The sequence below is a fragment of the Capricornis sumatraensis genome, chromosome 8 (assembly GCF_032405125.1).
Source record: "Capricornis sumatraensis isolate serow.1 chromosome 8, serow.2, whole genome shotgun sequence".
Taxonomy (NCBI): Eukaryota; Metazoa; Chordata; class Mammalia; order Artiodactyla; family Bovidae; genus Capricornis; species Capricornis sumatraensis.
Genome location: NC_091076.1, coordinates 67,875,696 through 67,891,142, shown reverse-complemented (window position 1 = coordinate 67,891,142; position 15,447 = coordinate 67,875,696). Strand labels below are relative to the sequence as shown.

Genomic DNA, 15,447 nt, shown 5'->3' with positions numbered 1-15,447 from the left:
AACAAAAGCAGCAAGCTCCAAACATATGGTGTCACAGAAAAAGCATGAAAACTCACATAAGGAGGGGAGAAGGGATAAGTTTATAATTATCTGCCCAGATTTTTAAATGTTTATCCCTTGTGACCCAAAATTCCACGTGCAGAAATGTATACTCTAGAAATACTAAAAATACAAATATAATCAAATGATAATCTTCAAAGGTTTTAAGGCTGTTTCTGCAGGCTATTCTATGTATTATCGCTAAAATCTGAAAGTAATATGCCCACTAGTAGAGCATTGGGTAAATAAATTATGATTCAACTATTCAACGTCATCCTACACAATTCTTAGAGACTGTACTACTTCTATAGGTTTTCTTGTGAAAAGATATCCACTATACATTGTTAAATGGAAAAACAAGTTATGTAATAGCAGTGTTAACATAATTCTATAATATATATTTATAATTAATATACATGCATGACTATATGTATTTGCACACACAGAGAAAATGTATAAAAGGAGAAGTGCTTTTGGGACTTCTCTGGAGATCCATTGGTTAAAGACTCTACTCTTTCAATGCAAGAGGCATGGGTTTGATCCCCGGTCAGGGAACTAAGATCCCATATGCTGTGTGGTATGGCAAAAAAAAAAAAAAAAGGATAAACACTTTATTGTTCACAGGTGTTACTGTGAGAATTTGGGGCAGAACAAAGGATTAGAGAGAAAGAGACTTCCTGCTTTCACTTTAAACATTTATAAAACTGCTTCCCTCCTGCCCCCTTTTTACAATCAGGCAATATTGCCTTCAAATTTTGTTTTAATAAAGGCCGTCCCAGAATATAACTCTGCCATCTACGGGGTCACACAGAGTTGAACACAACTGAAGCGACTTAGCAGCAGCAGCAACACTAAGTTGCCTCGCTTCTCTGACCCTCAATACTCTCAACTGTGAAGTAGAAACACGACTGTCCTACGTTCCAATCAGAGAACAGAGCTGACAGCCAAAATGGAATAAAGATCGCAGCAGGGTTTTAAAGTGTAAAAGCCACTCATGCGTGTATGAGGTGTTATGAGCCTCGAGAGGAAGTCCCACAGTTTGGGAGAGGCCACCCCGGGGCAGCGGGCAGGTATTTTCTTATTTCCAACTCACTCACACGATTTCTTGAAGCACTCGGTTTTACAATGAGAGCTCGGCTCCTGTTCTTGGGCACCCAGGGTCTGGCACCTGTTTATCCTCCCGCAGGCTTCTATAGCTCCAGCCCCCAACTCTGAGCCCATTTCCAGCCCCCACGCCTCTGTAGGTCCCATGACTCCAGCTCCATCCTGTTCACCAGTCTGACTTGGACTTCATTCTTCCTTTTTGATGGGAACTTAGGATGTCATTCTCCTGGTTTCATTCTCTGATAATCTAAAATAAACTTTGTTACATTTTTATCCAGTAGCTCTATGCATTTGAGATGAGAGGACGAATTTCCCATGTCAGTTCAGTCTACAAAATTGACCAGAAGTCCTTCCAAACGTAATATATAATGTGTAAATGAACTGAGACTAGTGGATGGTCAGAAATGACAGAGATGATCTGGCATTTAATGTTGGGTACATTTCTTTCTCCGATAAAATTACTTAAGCTTTTAACTTCAAAGAATCTCTAGTTAATCATTTGGACATTTGAGAACCCAAATAAATTAAATACATGTTGACGCTGGAAGCACAGGGGTCTCCTTAAATACCTGATATCACAATGCACGTGTCTTTGGATCGCCTCTTCATAGCCTTGTAAGCAGCATCAGCAATGGCAAAAAGATGCGGGGGTCTCTCGTACAGCTCACGCCCTTTGTACTGCTCGATCGTGTCTCTCCCGTAAATGTTCAGCGACTTGTAGGGATTCACAGAGACGACGACTTCCCCAATGAATGTGTAGATGCGTCCTTTTTCAAATCTGCACACAAGAGGGAGAAAGGAAGACATGGCTGTGGTTATTACTGTTGTTTAGTCACTAAGTTGTGTTCGACTCTTTGCCACCCCGTGGACTGCAGCCCGCCAGGCTCCTCTGTCCATGGGATTTCCCAGGCAAGAATACTTGAGTGAGTTACCATTTCCTTCTTCAGGGAACCTTCCTTACCTGGGACCGAACCCGCATCTCCTGCAGTGGCAGGCGGATTCTTTACCACTGAGCCACCAGGAAAGCCCAGATATGGTTAAGCAGAAATGCTATTTCTTTCCTACAAGTCTCTTATTTCCAAGAAAACCCAAATATCCCAGGAGCAACTTGAGAACTGACACTTCACGATTCTGAGTTTACTTTTGGAGTTAATGCTTGAGGCTGTGTCCCTGTGGCTGCTGCTGGTAGAAAAGACCAGTAGGGGTTATCAGCCAAGAGAAAAAGAAGAATTTAATACCGGAGGCTGAGAAAACCACTACAATATTTGAAAGTAATTAGCCTCCAATTAAATAAATTTATATATTAAAAAAGTAATACCGGAGGCTGGAGATTTTCTAATTTCTAAAATACAAAGGAGTAAGAAGGAGAAAGAAATAACAATGGCTAGGATAATATGAGCGCTCTAGGAGGAAAAGATATAGAAGTTAAGCAGGTCTTGAAACCCATTTAGCCAGATTTTCAATTGTAAAGAAAATTGTCCAAATACACTTATTTCTTCTCCCTCTTGAAACCCCACAAAAATGTTAGTAAAGGAATAAAAACAGTAACATCCATACCAGGGAGAACAACAGAGGAGACGTTTCTGGCATAAATAAAACCCACTTAAAAAAATCCACAGTGCAGATATATACTTATTTATTTGATCACTCCACTTTCTCCCTGCTATCATGAGCAATACTGTAGAAAATACTCTTGGCACATAATCTTACAAATCAGTGCTTTCATTTCTGTGAAACGGATAGCAGATTGAAAAGTATGTCTATTTTAAAAAGTATAACACGATCCCACCACTCACACATATAAGAGGCTAAAAATCAACTCTGTATATGTATGTGACAGGTACATAACTGCGTGCGTGGACTTCAGTCATGTCCAACTGTGTGTGATCCTATGGACTGTACCCAGCCAGGCTCCTCTGTCCATGGGATTCTCCCGGCAAGAATACTGGAGTGGGTTGCCATGCCCTCCTCCAGGGGATCAGCCCAACCCAGGGATCAAACCCACGTCTCTTATGTCTCCTGCATTGGCAGGCGAGTTCTTTACCACTAGCACCACCTGGGAAGCCCATATATAACTGTACATAAATATATTTTGTAAATGATTACATGAGCATGGAAAAATATGGAAGGCTGCATCATGTTGTGTCTTACGTATTTTTAAACACATATAGTAGGGTGATGAGGAGGAAGGCCATGTGGGCAGCTAGAAGAAAGCCAGAGGAACTAAGAAAAGAAAAAAGAGTAAAAAACCCCCCAGTACACATGATATGACTCCAACTGTGCAAAATTATGCATCTATATCTGCAGAGAAAAAAATTCAACATAAAATTTAGAAAACCCGTATATATTTACCACTGACACATTAATTCATACTCTTAAACACATATAAAGCCAATACCTTATGGACATTTCTACACAAGTGCCTGGCACGACATACTCCACCTGCCGAGAGGCTCATACAGACAGAGCTCATGTCCAAGAGCTGGAAGAAGGGGGTGCCAACATGGGAGGATGCTGGTCCACAGTGGCTGGGTCTCTGCGCACTCCTGCTGTCGACTGAGTGCAGCAAGGCAATAACTAAAGCCTAACGAGAGACCAGAGGGCAAGACCCTTAAACTCCCTTTGCCCTGGAATGAAGGCTGTCGGCTATAATTAGGAGTGGAAACAAATACGCTGATAATGTCAGCAATAAATTAATACCACGATTTTTATCAAGCAATTGGTGTATGCTTAAATGAGAGTTATTGGCAACTTTAAGGTTTTCTGTGCCTTCTCCTGTGGTTTTCCTATGCATTCTTCCCATTGTTGGACAGAAAGTTTCTGTGGTAGCTAAACGCACCAACCCCGGAGTCCTTGATACCTGGGTCCAAAGGTTCACGTCGCAAATTTAAGAGCCGAGAGACTGTGAAAGCTGCTTAACCTCCACAAGTTTCAGCTCCTTCACCTATAAAATGGTGATAATTATATCCTTCCCTCCCTCCAGCACTGAGTAAGTACTTAAAAAAAAAAGGCAATTAATCTTATGCATCCAATTATGTTCTGCATGAAGGAGATTTTTAATAAATGCTTTTATTTTATTAACATTGCTACTAGAAGCACAGCCATTCTCCCACATGAGGAATTAATGCAGTGATCATAATCTGATTCCCTGCCTCAGCTGTCAATCAACATAAGTCACATGGAACATGTCCACATAACTCATACTCAAAGACCCACAAAAGCAAGGAGCAGCTAAGATTCACCGCTCAAGCCTTTCTGGTTTAACCTGTATGTTTGAAAGACACACTCAACAGCTTTCTTCAAAGATAAGAACTCAAAGGACAAAATTCTTTAGTTTAAAAAACACTGTCCAAACAGAAAAAACAGAGAGAAGGAGGAGGATGTTAGGAAAAAATATTACCTCATGAGTCTGGAACTCTGTGACTAAGAGAGAGCAAATAACATATGAGATTAGAATGTTATTCTAAGATTCCAGGTCTGTCCAACCCTGTACTTCCTCTGAAATTCCATTTTATTTCAAATAGAATGTCTTGTTTATTAAAACTTGAGAGCATCTTTGTAAAACGCAATATATAAAACTTCCAATGCTAGCTATGAAGTTGAAGACAGTGGCTAAGGCTGAACAAGATATGACGTGAAATAAAACACTTCAGGAAGCGTTTGGTGATGAATGATGAAACCTTCAATTTGGCCAGGTATTAAAACCACCACTAGATGGTGCCAACACACGCCTTAACACCAACCCAAGAGCTCCACTTGTTTTGGGGAGCCGCAGGGTATGAAGTCTGCCAGCACTTAGGTAATCCTCACCACCCTGGTTGTCTCCAGGAGGAAAGGCAGTAATTATCCTCGATGACAAATGCCTGACACCATCTCTTTTGAGAGACCAAGGAAGGCATTTCTACGATCTCTGTGTGCAAACCTTTGATGATAAACTTTTATCATTCATTCTATCTGAAATATTTCACGTTTCAGAAATTTTACAATTCATTATTCAAATATCAACTTTGTGCCAGGCGCTGGACCTGACTCTGGGGATTAAAAAAGGAATAAAGAACAGGGAGTGAGTGAGTGAGTGAGTGAAAGTTGCTCAGTCGTGTCCGACTTTGTGACCCCATGGGTATAGTCCATGGAATTCTCTAGGCCAGAATACTGGAGTGTGCCTTTCCCTCCTCCAAGGGATCTTCCCAACCCAGGGATCGAACCCAGGTCTCCCGCATTGCAGGCAGATTCTTTACCAGCTGAGCCACAAGGGAAGCCTGAAGAACAGGGAAGTATTGTAGATAAATAATAATGATAGAGTGTGAAAATTAAGATACTAAAAGCATGTATCATGGTGGCAAAGGTGATCACAACGAACGCCTTTTGATATGGAACCCTGAAGGGTAATATACAAACCACAGCAGGGCACACGTGTGTTCTGGCCTCCATGATTCTCTCCATTTGACTCTCCCAACTCCCAACACTTCCATCCACCCACCCAGCCCCTGTCACTCTTGCTGTCACACTAATGAGCTATTTACAGTTCCCAGGGCCACCAGGCCTGCATGGTTTGTCCATGGGGTCCATTCCGCCTAAATACCTTTCTCCACCTGTCTCTTTCCATCGTATGCCTAGAGATTCCTACTCCTTCAAAAGTCCAAGAATCAGCTCCTGTAGGAAGCCATTCATGGTACCCTATCTCCGACTCTAGGACTATATGGTCTTTGCTCTGTTCACATTTTTTCCCCCTTTGAAACTTCCCAAATAGTGAAAACAGCTTAACAGCAATTGATTTTTAAAACAATTATTAAAAGGAATTTATTTAAAATATTTATCGAACGGGCCAGATATTTTCACTGCCTTGTGAATGAAACAAAGAGGTACTAAGCTTTTGAATTAGTGAATAGCAACGGAGACAATACCAAGGTTATGTCTTGTACATGAATTTCGAAACATTTAAACAAATATGACCAACCTAGATAGTATATTCAAAAGCAGAGACATTACTTTGCCAACTAAGGTCCATCTAGTCAAGGCTATGGGTTTTCCTGTGGTCATGTATGGATGTGAGAGTTGGACTGTGAAGAAGGCTGAGCACCGAAGAATTGATGCGTTTCAACTGTTGTGTTGGAGAAGACTCTTGAGAGTCCCTTGGACTGCAAGGAGATCCAACCAGTCCATTCTGAAGGAGATCAACCTTGGGATTTCTTTGGAAGGAATGATGCTAAAGCTGAAGCTCCAGTACTTTGGACACCTCATGAGAAGAGTTGACTCACTGGAAAAGACTCTGATGCTGGGAGAGATTGGGGGCAGGAGGAGAAGGGGACGACCGAGAATGAGATGGCTGGATGGCATCACGGACTCGATGGATGTGAGTCTGAGTGAACTCCAGGAGATGGTGATGGACAGGGAGGCCTGGCGTGCTGCGATTCATGGGGTCGCAAAGAGTCGGACACGACTGAGCGACTGAACTGAACTGAACTGAGACTTCTTTAAACATTTTTTTTTTTAAAGAAAAACATGGCCTTGTTAATTTGCATGTGCTTGTACAAAAGATTACCTACAACAAGAAGTCAAGATGTACGTAGCTCTCTCAGATCGGACACGGACAGACTGTGTGCACACCATCACTGGGGTGGGGAACTCCCACAGAACACCACTAACGATAATGAGGTGCTCACCGTGAACATGAACCTAGGCAAGAAGACAGACCATGTGGCAAGACTAGAAGTATGGGAAGGAGGCTGGCCGAACCAGAGCAGACTTGCATCAGGCCATGTCAGAGAGTAACAGAAAAAGCAGGAGGGAGTCAGATTTGATACGATATGATAGGGTTTTCTTTTTTAAAAAAAAATTGAGGTATAATTGACATACAACATTATATTTGTTTCAGGTGTACAACATAAGGGTTCAATATTTGTATACACTGTGAAACAGTCACCACAGTAAGTCTAGTTAAAATCTGTCCTTATCCATCGCTACTTTCTTGTGATGAGAATTTTTAAGATCTACTCTCTTAGCAACTTTCAAATATGTAACACAGTATCATTAGCAATAGTCACCATGCTGTCCATTATATTCCCATGACTTATTTATTTTATGACTTGAAGCTTGTACCTTTTGACTCCCTTCGCCCATTTCTTATCCCCCACCCCAACCCCATCTCTGGCAATCACCAATCTGCTTTCTCTATCTATGAACTTGGGTTTTGTGTTTTTGTTTTCCTTTTTTTTTAAGAGTCCACATATAAATGGGATAGCATGGTATTTGTTTCTTGTCTCTGACTTATTTCATTTAGCATAATGCCCTCATTTCACAAACGGCAAGAATTCCTTCTTCAGTATTCCATGGTACCACATCTTCATCCATTCATCCACTGATGGACATTCAGGTTATTTTCGGACACAAAAGGCTTTGAAACCTAGGTTGAGGAAATCTAAATTGAATGTGACTGAAAACAAGGAAAAAAGTGAAGACTCTTCTAGCTAAAGAGATCAATAAGGCAGGGTCTCAACGGAAGAAACAAGAGTAGAAATGAAGGAAAGATAAATTCAAGTTGTTTTAAAGGGATAGTGGGTAGAATTTGAACATACATTGAGTATGAGAGACAAAAATATATTTAACCTTTGAGATGGGTGGAAGAGAAACAGGAATTTATTTTGGATGATGAAATTCCAAAATGCACTCCCATGGACTTAAAAGCTCACCCACTAACAGAATTCAGGGTTACCCTTGATTGACTTCTTAAACTATTAATTATCATCAGGAGGAAAATTCTCTGTGCACTTAATAAAATAGGCACTTAGTCTACTGTGCACTTAATAAAATTTTTATTCATGAGTAAATACTATTTATTTCATGAGAACATACATTTTCAAATAGGTGATGCTTAACCACATCAACTGGCCTATTTTCTTTCCCTTTTCAATGCGAAGGAAATCTTAAATTGCTATAAATAATGTTCATACTTCTCAGGACAAGAGTTTACCTACACCTATACCTGCCATTTTTTTTGTCTTCTATTACACCTTCAGTTTGGGTTCCTCTCTAGCACTTCAGTAAACCTTGATCAACTTCCCAAAGTTAAGTGAAAGTGAAGTCGCTCAGTTGTGTCCAACTCTAGGCGACCCCATGAACTGTATAGCCTACCAGGCTCCTCTGTCCATGGGATTTTCCAGGCAAGAGTGCTGGAGTGGGTTGCCATTTCCTTTTCCAGGGGATCTTCCCAAACCAAGGATCAAACCCGGGTCTCCCACATTGCAGGCAGATGCTTTACCGTCTGGGCCACCAGGGAAGCCCTCCCAAAGTTAAGTCCCCAGTGAAACTGCTAAATCCATTGGCTGATTGTCCTCATCATACTGGCTTCTCAGAAGCATCTGACATCGACTCCTATTTCCCCCCTCCATTTCTTCCTGGCTTCTGTGCATTCTTGGGGTTTCATCCTCAATCTCCTTTGCTGGCTCCTCTTTCCTCACAATCTCTAAACACTCAAGTTCTCTAGGGCTGAATCCAGTATCAACTCCAAACACCACCTAAGGCAGGGGTCCCCCACCTCCGGGATCTAATGCCTGGTGATCTGAGATGGAGCTGATGTAATAATAATAGAAATAAAGCATACAATAAACGTAATAGGCTTGAATCATCCTGAAAGCATACCCCAACTCCACTCCGTGGATAAACTGTCTTCCACAAAACTGGTCCCTGGTGCCAAAAAGGTCGGGGGCTGCTGACCTAAGGCATGCCCATTTAAGGAGGCTGGAGTAATGATATCTTAGCTCTACTCTACCCTCTGAAAAATCAACAAGACAAAACCAAAAAAGAAAACTTTATCTAGGAGAAAACAGAAAACTAGCCACAACTCAGAAATACAATCTATGAAGAGAGGGTGCAAAGCACTGCAAAATGACCCTCATGGAAGGGGGCTGCTAAGAGTGAGCACGCGCTTCTACAAAGTCCAGGCATGGGAGCAAGTCCTCCCGAACAGCTGTAGCTCTCGAATGCAAAACCAACTTTTTTTTTTTTGGCTGCACCACACAGCATGCAGAACCTTAGTTACCTGATCAGGGATCAAACCCACACCCCTGCAGCAGAAGCACAGAGTCTTAACCACTAGACCACCAGGGAAGTCCCCAAACCAACAATCTTTTGATAAGCATGGCAGGTCTGGGGATGCAAGTGGCTGCAAAACAAGAGGTCCCATTTGACACTTTTGAAGAGCTACAAGGTGGAGATAAATAAAGACGGGAGTGGAAATTACGTTTTTGCAGGAAAAAAAAAGGAGGTTGTCAGAATGGCGAGGAGAAAATGAAAAAGTAAGTACAGTTGCTCTGTGGCAGGTGATCTCCATAAATGAAAAGAGGCAATGCTAACTCGTCTCCCAGAAGTCTCACATGTATGTATGGGACCTGCTTGCTAGTCGGGCAAACTGCCTGCCATATCCGGGCAGAGCGTTGGTGAGAAAAGGTCTGGAAGTAACAGATTCCAAACTTGGAGATCTACAGATCCTTCTGCATGCTAACTTTCAGCAACTAACCAACCCAGAATGGAACATACCTATTCAAAGTTGGCAATAATCTGAAGTGAACCAAAAAAGAATGTCTGTATGTGCATAACTGAGTCACTTCACTGTACAGCAGAAACTGGTACAACACTATAAATCAACCATACTTAAATAAAAAATAGATGAATGAAAAAGATAAAAGTGAATTAGAATGGTGCCCTTGTTCAGATGTTAAAAGGAAAAGAACTGGACAGACGAAAAGCAGATCAAGAATACCCGAGGAAAGTAAGAATTTGCCACAAAGGAGAAAAACTATGAAAAAAATATTTCTGCATGAAAGCAAAGGGTGTAAAGAATATATAGCCCTATAAACCAGGAGATCAAAGAGAACATCATTTTTAAAAAGAGCTTTCATATTTAAAAATCATTTTTAAAGGAGACACACCAAAAGAGCTCAAGAAAAGAAAAACCCACAGAAAGGAAGGTCATATTAAAAGATATAAAAAGAGGAATGGACAGTGCTGCAAAAAGCCAGGGACAAGAAGAAGAGGTGGAGACATGTAAGCAGAAGGAAACGGAAAAACAAAATTAAAGCAGAAAGAAGGAAACGAGAGAAGCAGGAGGTACTGGAGGTGACATAACGGGCGTTCCCGAAGGGTTCTGTACATGATAATGGTGACATTTCAAAACAGCAATAATACTGATAATGAATGTCCACAGTGTTGGAAAACGAGCTAGCCACCTAGGGGGAAAAAAACAAACCCCAAAACAGGTTATTAGTGTGATGGCTTGAGTTGTGTTCCCCCAGGAAGGTATGTTGAAGTCCTTAGCCCTGGTAGCTGGGAGGGTAACCTTATTTGGAAATGGGGCTTTTGCAGACGTGATCAAGATGACGTCACTGGATGGGCCCTAATCCAGTGTGACTGCTGTCCTTCCAAGAAGAAGAAAATGCCTGTGAAGACAGATGGACAGGGAGGATGCCCCGTGAGGACAGAAGCAGATGCAGCTGTGAGTCAAGGAACGCCACGGTCTGAGGGTCATCGCTGGAAGCTAGGAGGAGGTGGGGAAGGACTTCTCTACAGGCTTCAGAGAGGGCAAAGCCGGCTGACACCTTCATTTAGGACTTCCAGCCTTCAGGACTGTGAGACAGTCACTGGCCACTGCTTTAAGACACTTTGCTTGTTGTAATTTGTTACAGCAACTCTAGGAAACTGGTGCAACTAGTTACACCAAAATAAGTTCCGTGAAAACATGTTTCACTTTCACTTTTCATTTAATGAAATGCAAATCAGTGGTGCAATTTTTCATCAAGGGTTTTATAGTGAACAATGTTAGCAAGAATATGGAGTCAGAGGGGAAGTGGGGGGTGGGACGAATTAGGAGACTGGGATTGACACATACACACTACTATTACATGGATAACAAACAAGAGTCAATCGTATCTCACAGGGAACTCTACTCTGTGCTCTGTGGTGACCTAAATGGGAAGGAAACCCAAAAAACAGGGGACATATATGCATAGCTGATTCACTGTGCTGTACAGCGGAAACGAATACAACATTGTAAAGCAACTATACTCCAATAAAAAAATTCTTTTAAAGAATATGGAGTCATAGATAACAGTCCCATCACAGGTATCCTCTTACCTGGTCTGCCCCATTTCCATCTCCATACAGCAGGAGGCATGATCTGAAAACATAAATCTAACTATTTACTCCTATCCTGGTGGCTCAGATGGTAAAGTGTCTGCCTATAACGCAGGAGAGCTGGGTTCAATCCCTGGGTCAGGAAGATCTCCTAGAGAAGGAAATGGCAAACCACTCCAGTATTCTTGCCTGGAAAATCCCATGGACGGAGGAGCCTGGTAGGCTACAGTCCATGGGGTTGCAAAGAGTTGGACACGACTGAGCGACTTAACTTTCACTTTTCATTTCTATCCTTAAATCTTTTCACTGGAAAATCTCAATGTCAGGTCAATCTGATATTGAGCTACTGGCTCATCTCATGCCAACTAGTTAGCCCTGGTCACTGTGGACTCTGGCTGAGAAGACAAGTTCTTTTCCCATCTAAACTGCTCACCCCCATCATTCCGCACTTGTTTGTTTCCTTTATAGTAATTTGCCACAAGCGGTTTCTTGTTTACTTGCTTACTGTCTGTCTCCAGGGGAATACAGGCCATATCTACCTTGATCATTGCTGTATCTTCAGCATGCTACATGGTCCTGGAATTTATATGGGGGTGGTTAAATATTTGATGAATGAAAAAATAAAGGAATGAACGCATGAGTTCCCTTAGCCCTCATCTACCTGCTCAGAAAGACTGAGGTCAGGAGGAGAAGGGGGCGACAGAGGATGAGATGGTTGAATGGCATCACCGACTCAATGGACATGAGGTTGAACAAGCTCCAGGAGTTGGTGATGGACAGGGAGGCCTGGCATGCTACAGTCCATGGAGTTGCAGAGTCAGACATGACTGAGCGACTGAACAACACTCTCTCAGAAAATGGTTTTGCATTCCACTTACAAGAAAATCCAGGCTATCAGGTATGCAAGGCGTTAAATCATCTGCCATCATTACCATTTTTCCTATTTATATACTTAGTTTCACTGAGTAAACTTCTCTTATTTCCTTGTGACTTTCAAAAATTGGCGGTAGGGTGGGGAGGGAGTATTAAATAAAGCAAGATGTCACCCTGGCTAAAAATCGGTCATATCCCCAGGATTCAACATAAAAAAGTCTTTCCCTTCACGTAGGAAACTTCGCAACATTTAGATATAAAGGTCAGGAAGATCCCCTGGAGAAGGGAATGGCAACCCACTCCAGGATTCTTGCCTGGAGAATCCCATGGACAGAGGAGCCTGGAGGGCTACAGTCCATGGGGTTGCAAACAGTTGGACACGACTGAGCAACTGACACTACTACTACTACCAGCAATTTTTATTCCAGGAAAATATAATTGAATGGTGCCTACTCCAATTAAGACAGGTTTTTCACTGGCAGAGAAGTTACAAAATATGTGGGGTTGACTTAGAATTGGAGAATTCAGTACAAACTTATGGCTTATGGGGGATAAACGGAGAATGATATATAAACACACACATTTCCTAGTTCCATCTGCTGAGAGCGCTTAGAAGCAATGACACCCAGATGGTGGCTTGTAAATATTATCCTTCTTAACTAAAAGGACCCAGGGTTCCTTGGAGAAAAACTGACTCCAGAGCTTGTACAGGAAAACAGAAGATGAGCCTGGAATACCATGTTGTGACAGAAAGTAGGGACAGAAAATAGTACTCAAGGAAGGAGAGGGAAAAGTTAAAAGGACAGAGGAGCCATCGGGTGAATGAACGGTTTCCTGATCAAATCTGGGACCACGTGCACTCTAAGATAAATAATGCCAGGAACATTATAATCCTTTGAATACATTAAGAATCTATGCATCCACATTAATATAAAAAAGGAATAAATAAGGAAAAGCCTTTTAGAGTGGAAAGCCACTTAAGAAATATAGAAGGAATGATGTGAGTTAGACAATGATCCGGGTATGCTAAGACAAGGAGTTGAAAATATGACAAGGAAGAAGATATTTAGATGGACTCAAAGGATCGCCCCGCAAATCACTTCTTAATTACAAAAGAGAAAGACAATAATTTTACAATGGAGAAACCTTATAACCACCTCAAACCAACTAAGTAAAATTAACATCACCCAATATTGAAACAAACTATTAATAACGTATGTGCCTGAGATGATCAATTTGATGTGTCAAGTTGACTGGGCCATGGAGTGCCCAGATATTTGGTCAAACATTACTCTGGGTGTTGCCTTTTTGGTTAAGATTACACTACAATCAGGAGGCTGAGTAAAGCAGAGTGTCCTCCCCAACGTCTGAGCCTCATCCAGCCATCGAAGGCCTGATTAGAATTAAATGGGTAAGAAGGCATCTTTTCTGCTTGGCTGTCTTTGAGCTGAGACATAGGTCTCCTGCCTTTGTACACAGATTCAGATTAGAATTTACACCATTGGGTCTTTTGCTTGCCAACTGCAGGTGTTGGACTTCTAAGTGTCCATAACTGCATAAGCCAAAAATTTCTGTACACACACTCACTCTCATTTTGTTGGTTCTGTTTCTCTGGGTAACCCAAACTAGTGACAGACTTTGGTACCGAGAGAGGCTCCAGAGGGACAGAATTTTGAGGATGAATTTTCTGAACTGACTCTGGAGGTTCTGGAATTGGGGCTATCTGAAACGATTATATTTAAAGCCACTGTGACTCTATTCCGGTAGTAAAGAGAGCACCAATGGCCCAGGGTATGATCTGACCACTGAGATACATCTATATCTCCATCGGATGCTCCAAATCAACCTTTCTAGGAAGCAAGGAGCTGGGTGATGAGCCATAATACTTTCAAATTCTTGGAAAAGTAAGAAGAATAGGATGTCAGCCGGAAGGTGCTAACATCCCTGGACAAAGCAGTGAATGAAAAGGAAGACCTTGTACCATGAAATGATGGGAAAGCTTCTGTGAGTGCCCTGGAGGAGAGCTGTGTCTCCCGTAGCCTTGGGGCTAAGGACCCAGAGAAATGCAGAGCCTCCTGGTAGGAGGCAGTGAGGACTCAACCATCACTTCTGTGACATCTGCCAGAAACACACAACCCAAAGCTAATCAGGAGGAAACGGAAAACAACCCTAAATTGAAGGATAGTCTACAAAAGAAGCAGTAAACCTCACAGTCAAGAAAATAGACAAAGGCTGAATAACGCTCAAGATGAGAAGAGATTACAACAACTAAAGATTCAAGGCACACTCCTAGGAGGCTCCTTGTATTCAAGCAACTTGTATTCTTGCAACTTGTCTGTAAATCTGAAATTATATCAAAATTAAAAGTTGCGAATAAAAATCCAACTTTTAAACTTCCTTATATAGCAGGTTTAAGTTTTAATAATTTATTACTTTTGAATAGGCAATATAGACTCTTAGTAAAAGATTCAAAAGATATCAATGACTAGGTAGTGAAAGTATTTCTCTCATCAGAAGTAATCACTGTCACTAGTTTCCTGTGAATTCTCCCAGAAATAGCTTATGCATACAATCACATATGCATTCACATAGTTTTTTTTTTTTTTAAACAAAGATGACTTTTTTCTCTCTAATTAAAAAAAACATGTATCTTGGCTATGGTTTTTTCATGTAAGTAAAAAGAGAAAGGCCTCATCTTTTATGCCTCTGTAGTACTTCACTTCATGGGTGAATATACAATGAAATATTTAATCGGTTATTACCAATCATTTGTTACTATGAACAACGTAACTATAAAAACAGCTTATACTTCTTCGTGCATATGTGTATATATACTTGTAAAAGACATTTCTAGAATCGAAACTGCTAACTGAGAGGACTGTCTGCAATTTAAACTTCTGAAAGATTGCCAAATTATTCTCCAAAGAGGTTGTAGCAATTTACATGTTCATTTACAATCTGTGAGAGTTTCTGTTTTCCTGGGTGTGGGTTTTTCTCAACCAATGATGCTGGCCCGTTTTGAAAGGACAGCCTATACTGCAGTTTTATTTTCAAAGTACACAAAACTTTGACCCCTTTCTTTACTGGTGCACCAAACTTATGCAACACTCATTAGCTTACTGCCAACTGTCATAAGGCTCAGTTCACCTTCCCCAGTTCTTGGAGAGGAATCTCTCCCAAGGATGAAGGCATCTTGTCTCTGCTTCTGGCAAAATCATGGTCTCCCTGTGAGTCAGTCAATTTGCTTTATCCCCTTTGTTAGACAGTATCTTCCTGAGACAGGCAGGGACTATGCTGGAAAGA

The 15,447-nt window shown here is 41.4% G+C and overlaps 1 protein-coding gene across 1 annotated transcript in view; it reads right to left on the bottom strand.

The window, feature by feature from the left end:
• Positions 1-15,447, bottom strand: part of MYO1D (myosin ID) — a 359,813-nt gene that overhangs the window by 257,732 nt on the left and 86,634 nt on the right. The window contains exon 2 of the mRNA XM_068978746.1: positions 1,713-1,921. Coding sequence (XP_068834847.1) covers positions 1,713-1,921 — 209 coding nt within the window. The remainder of the gene's footprint in view (positions 1-1,712; positions 1,922-15,447) is intronic.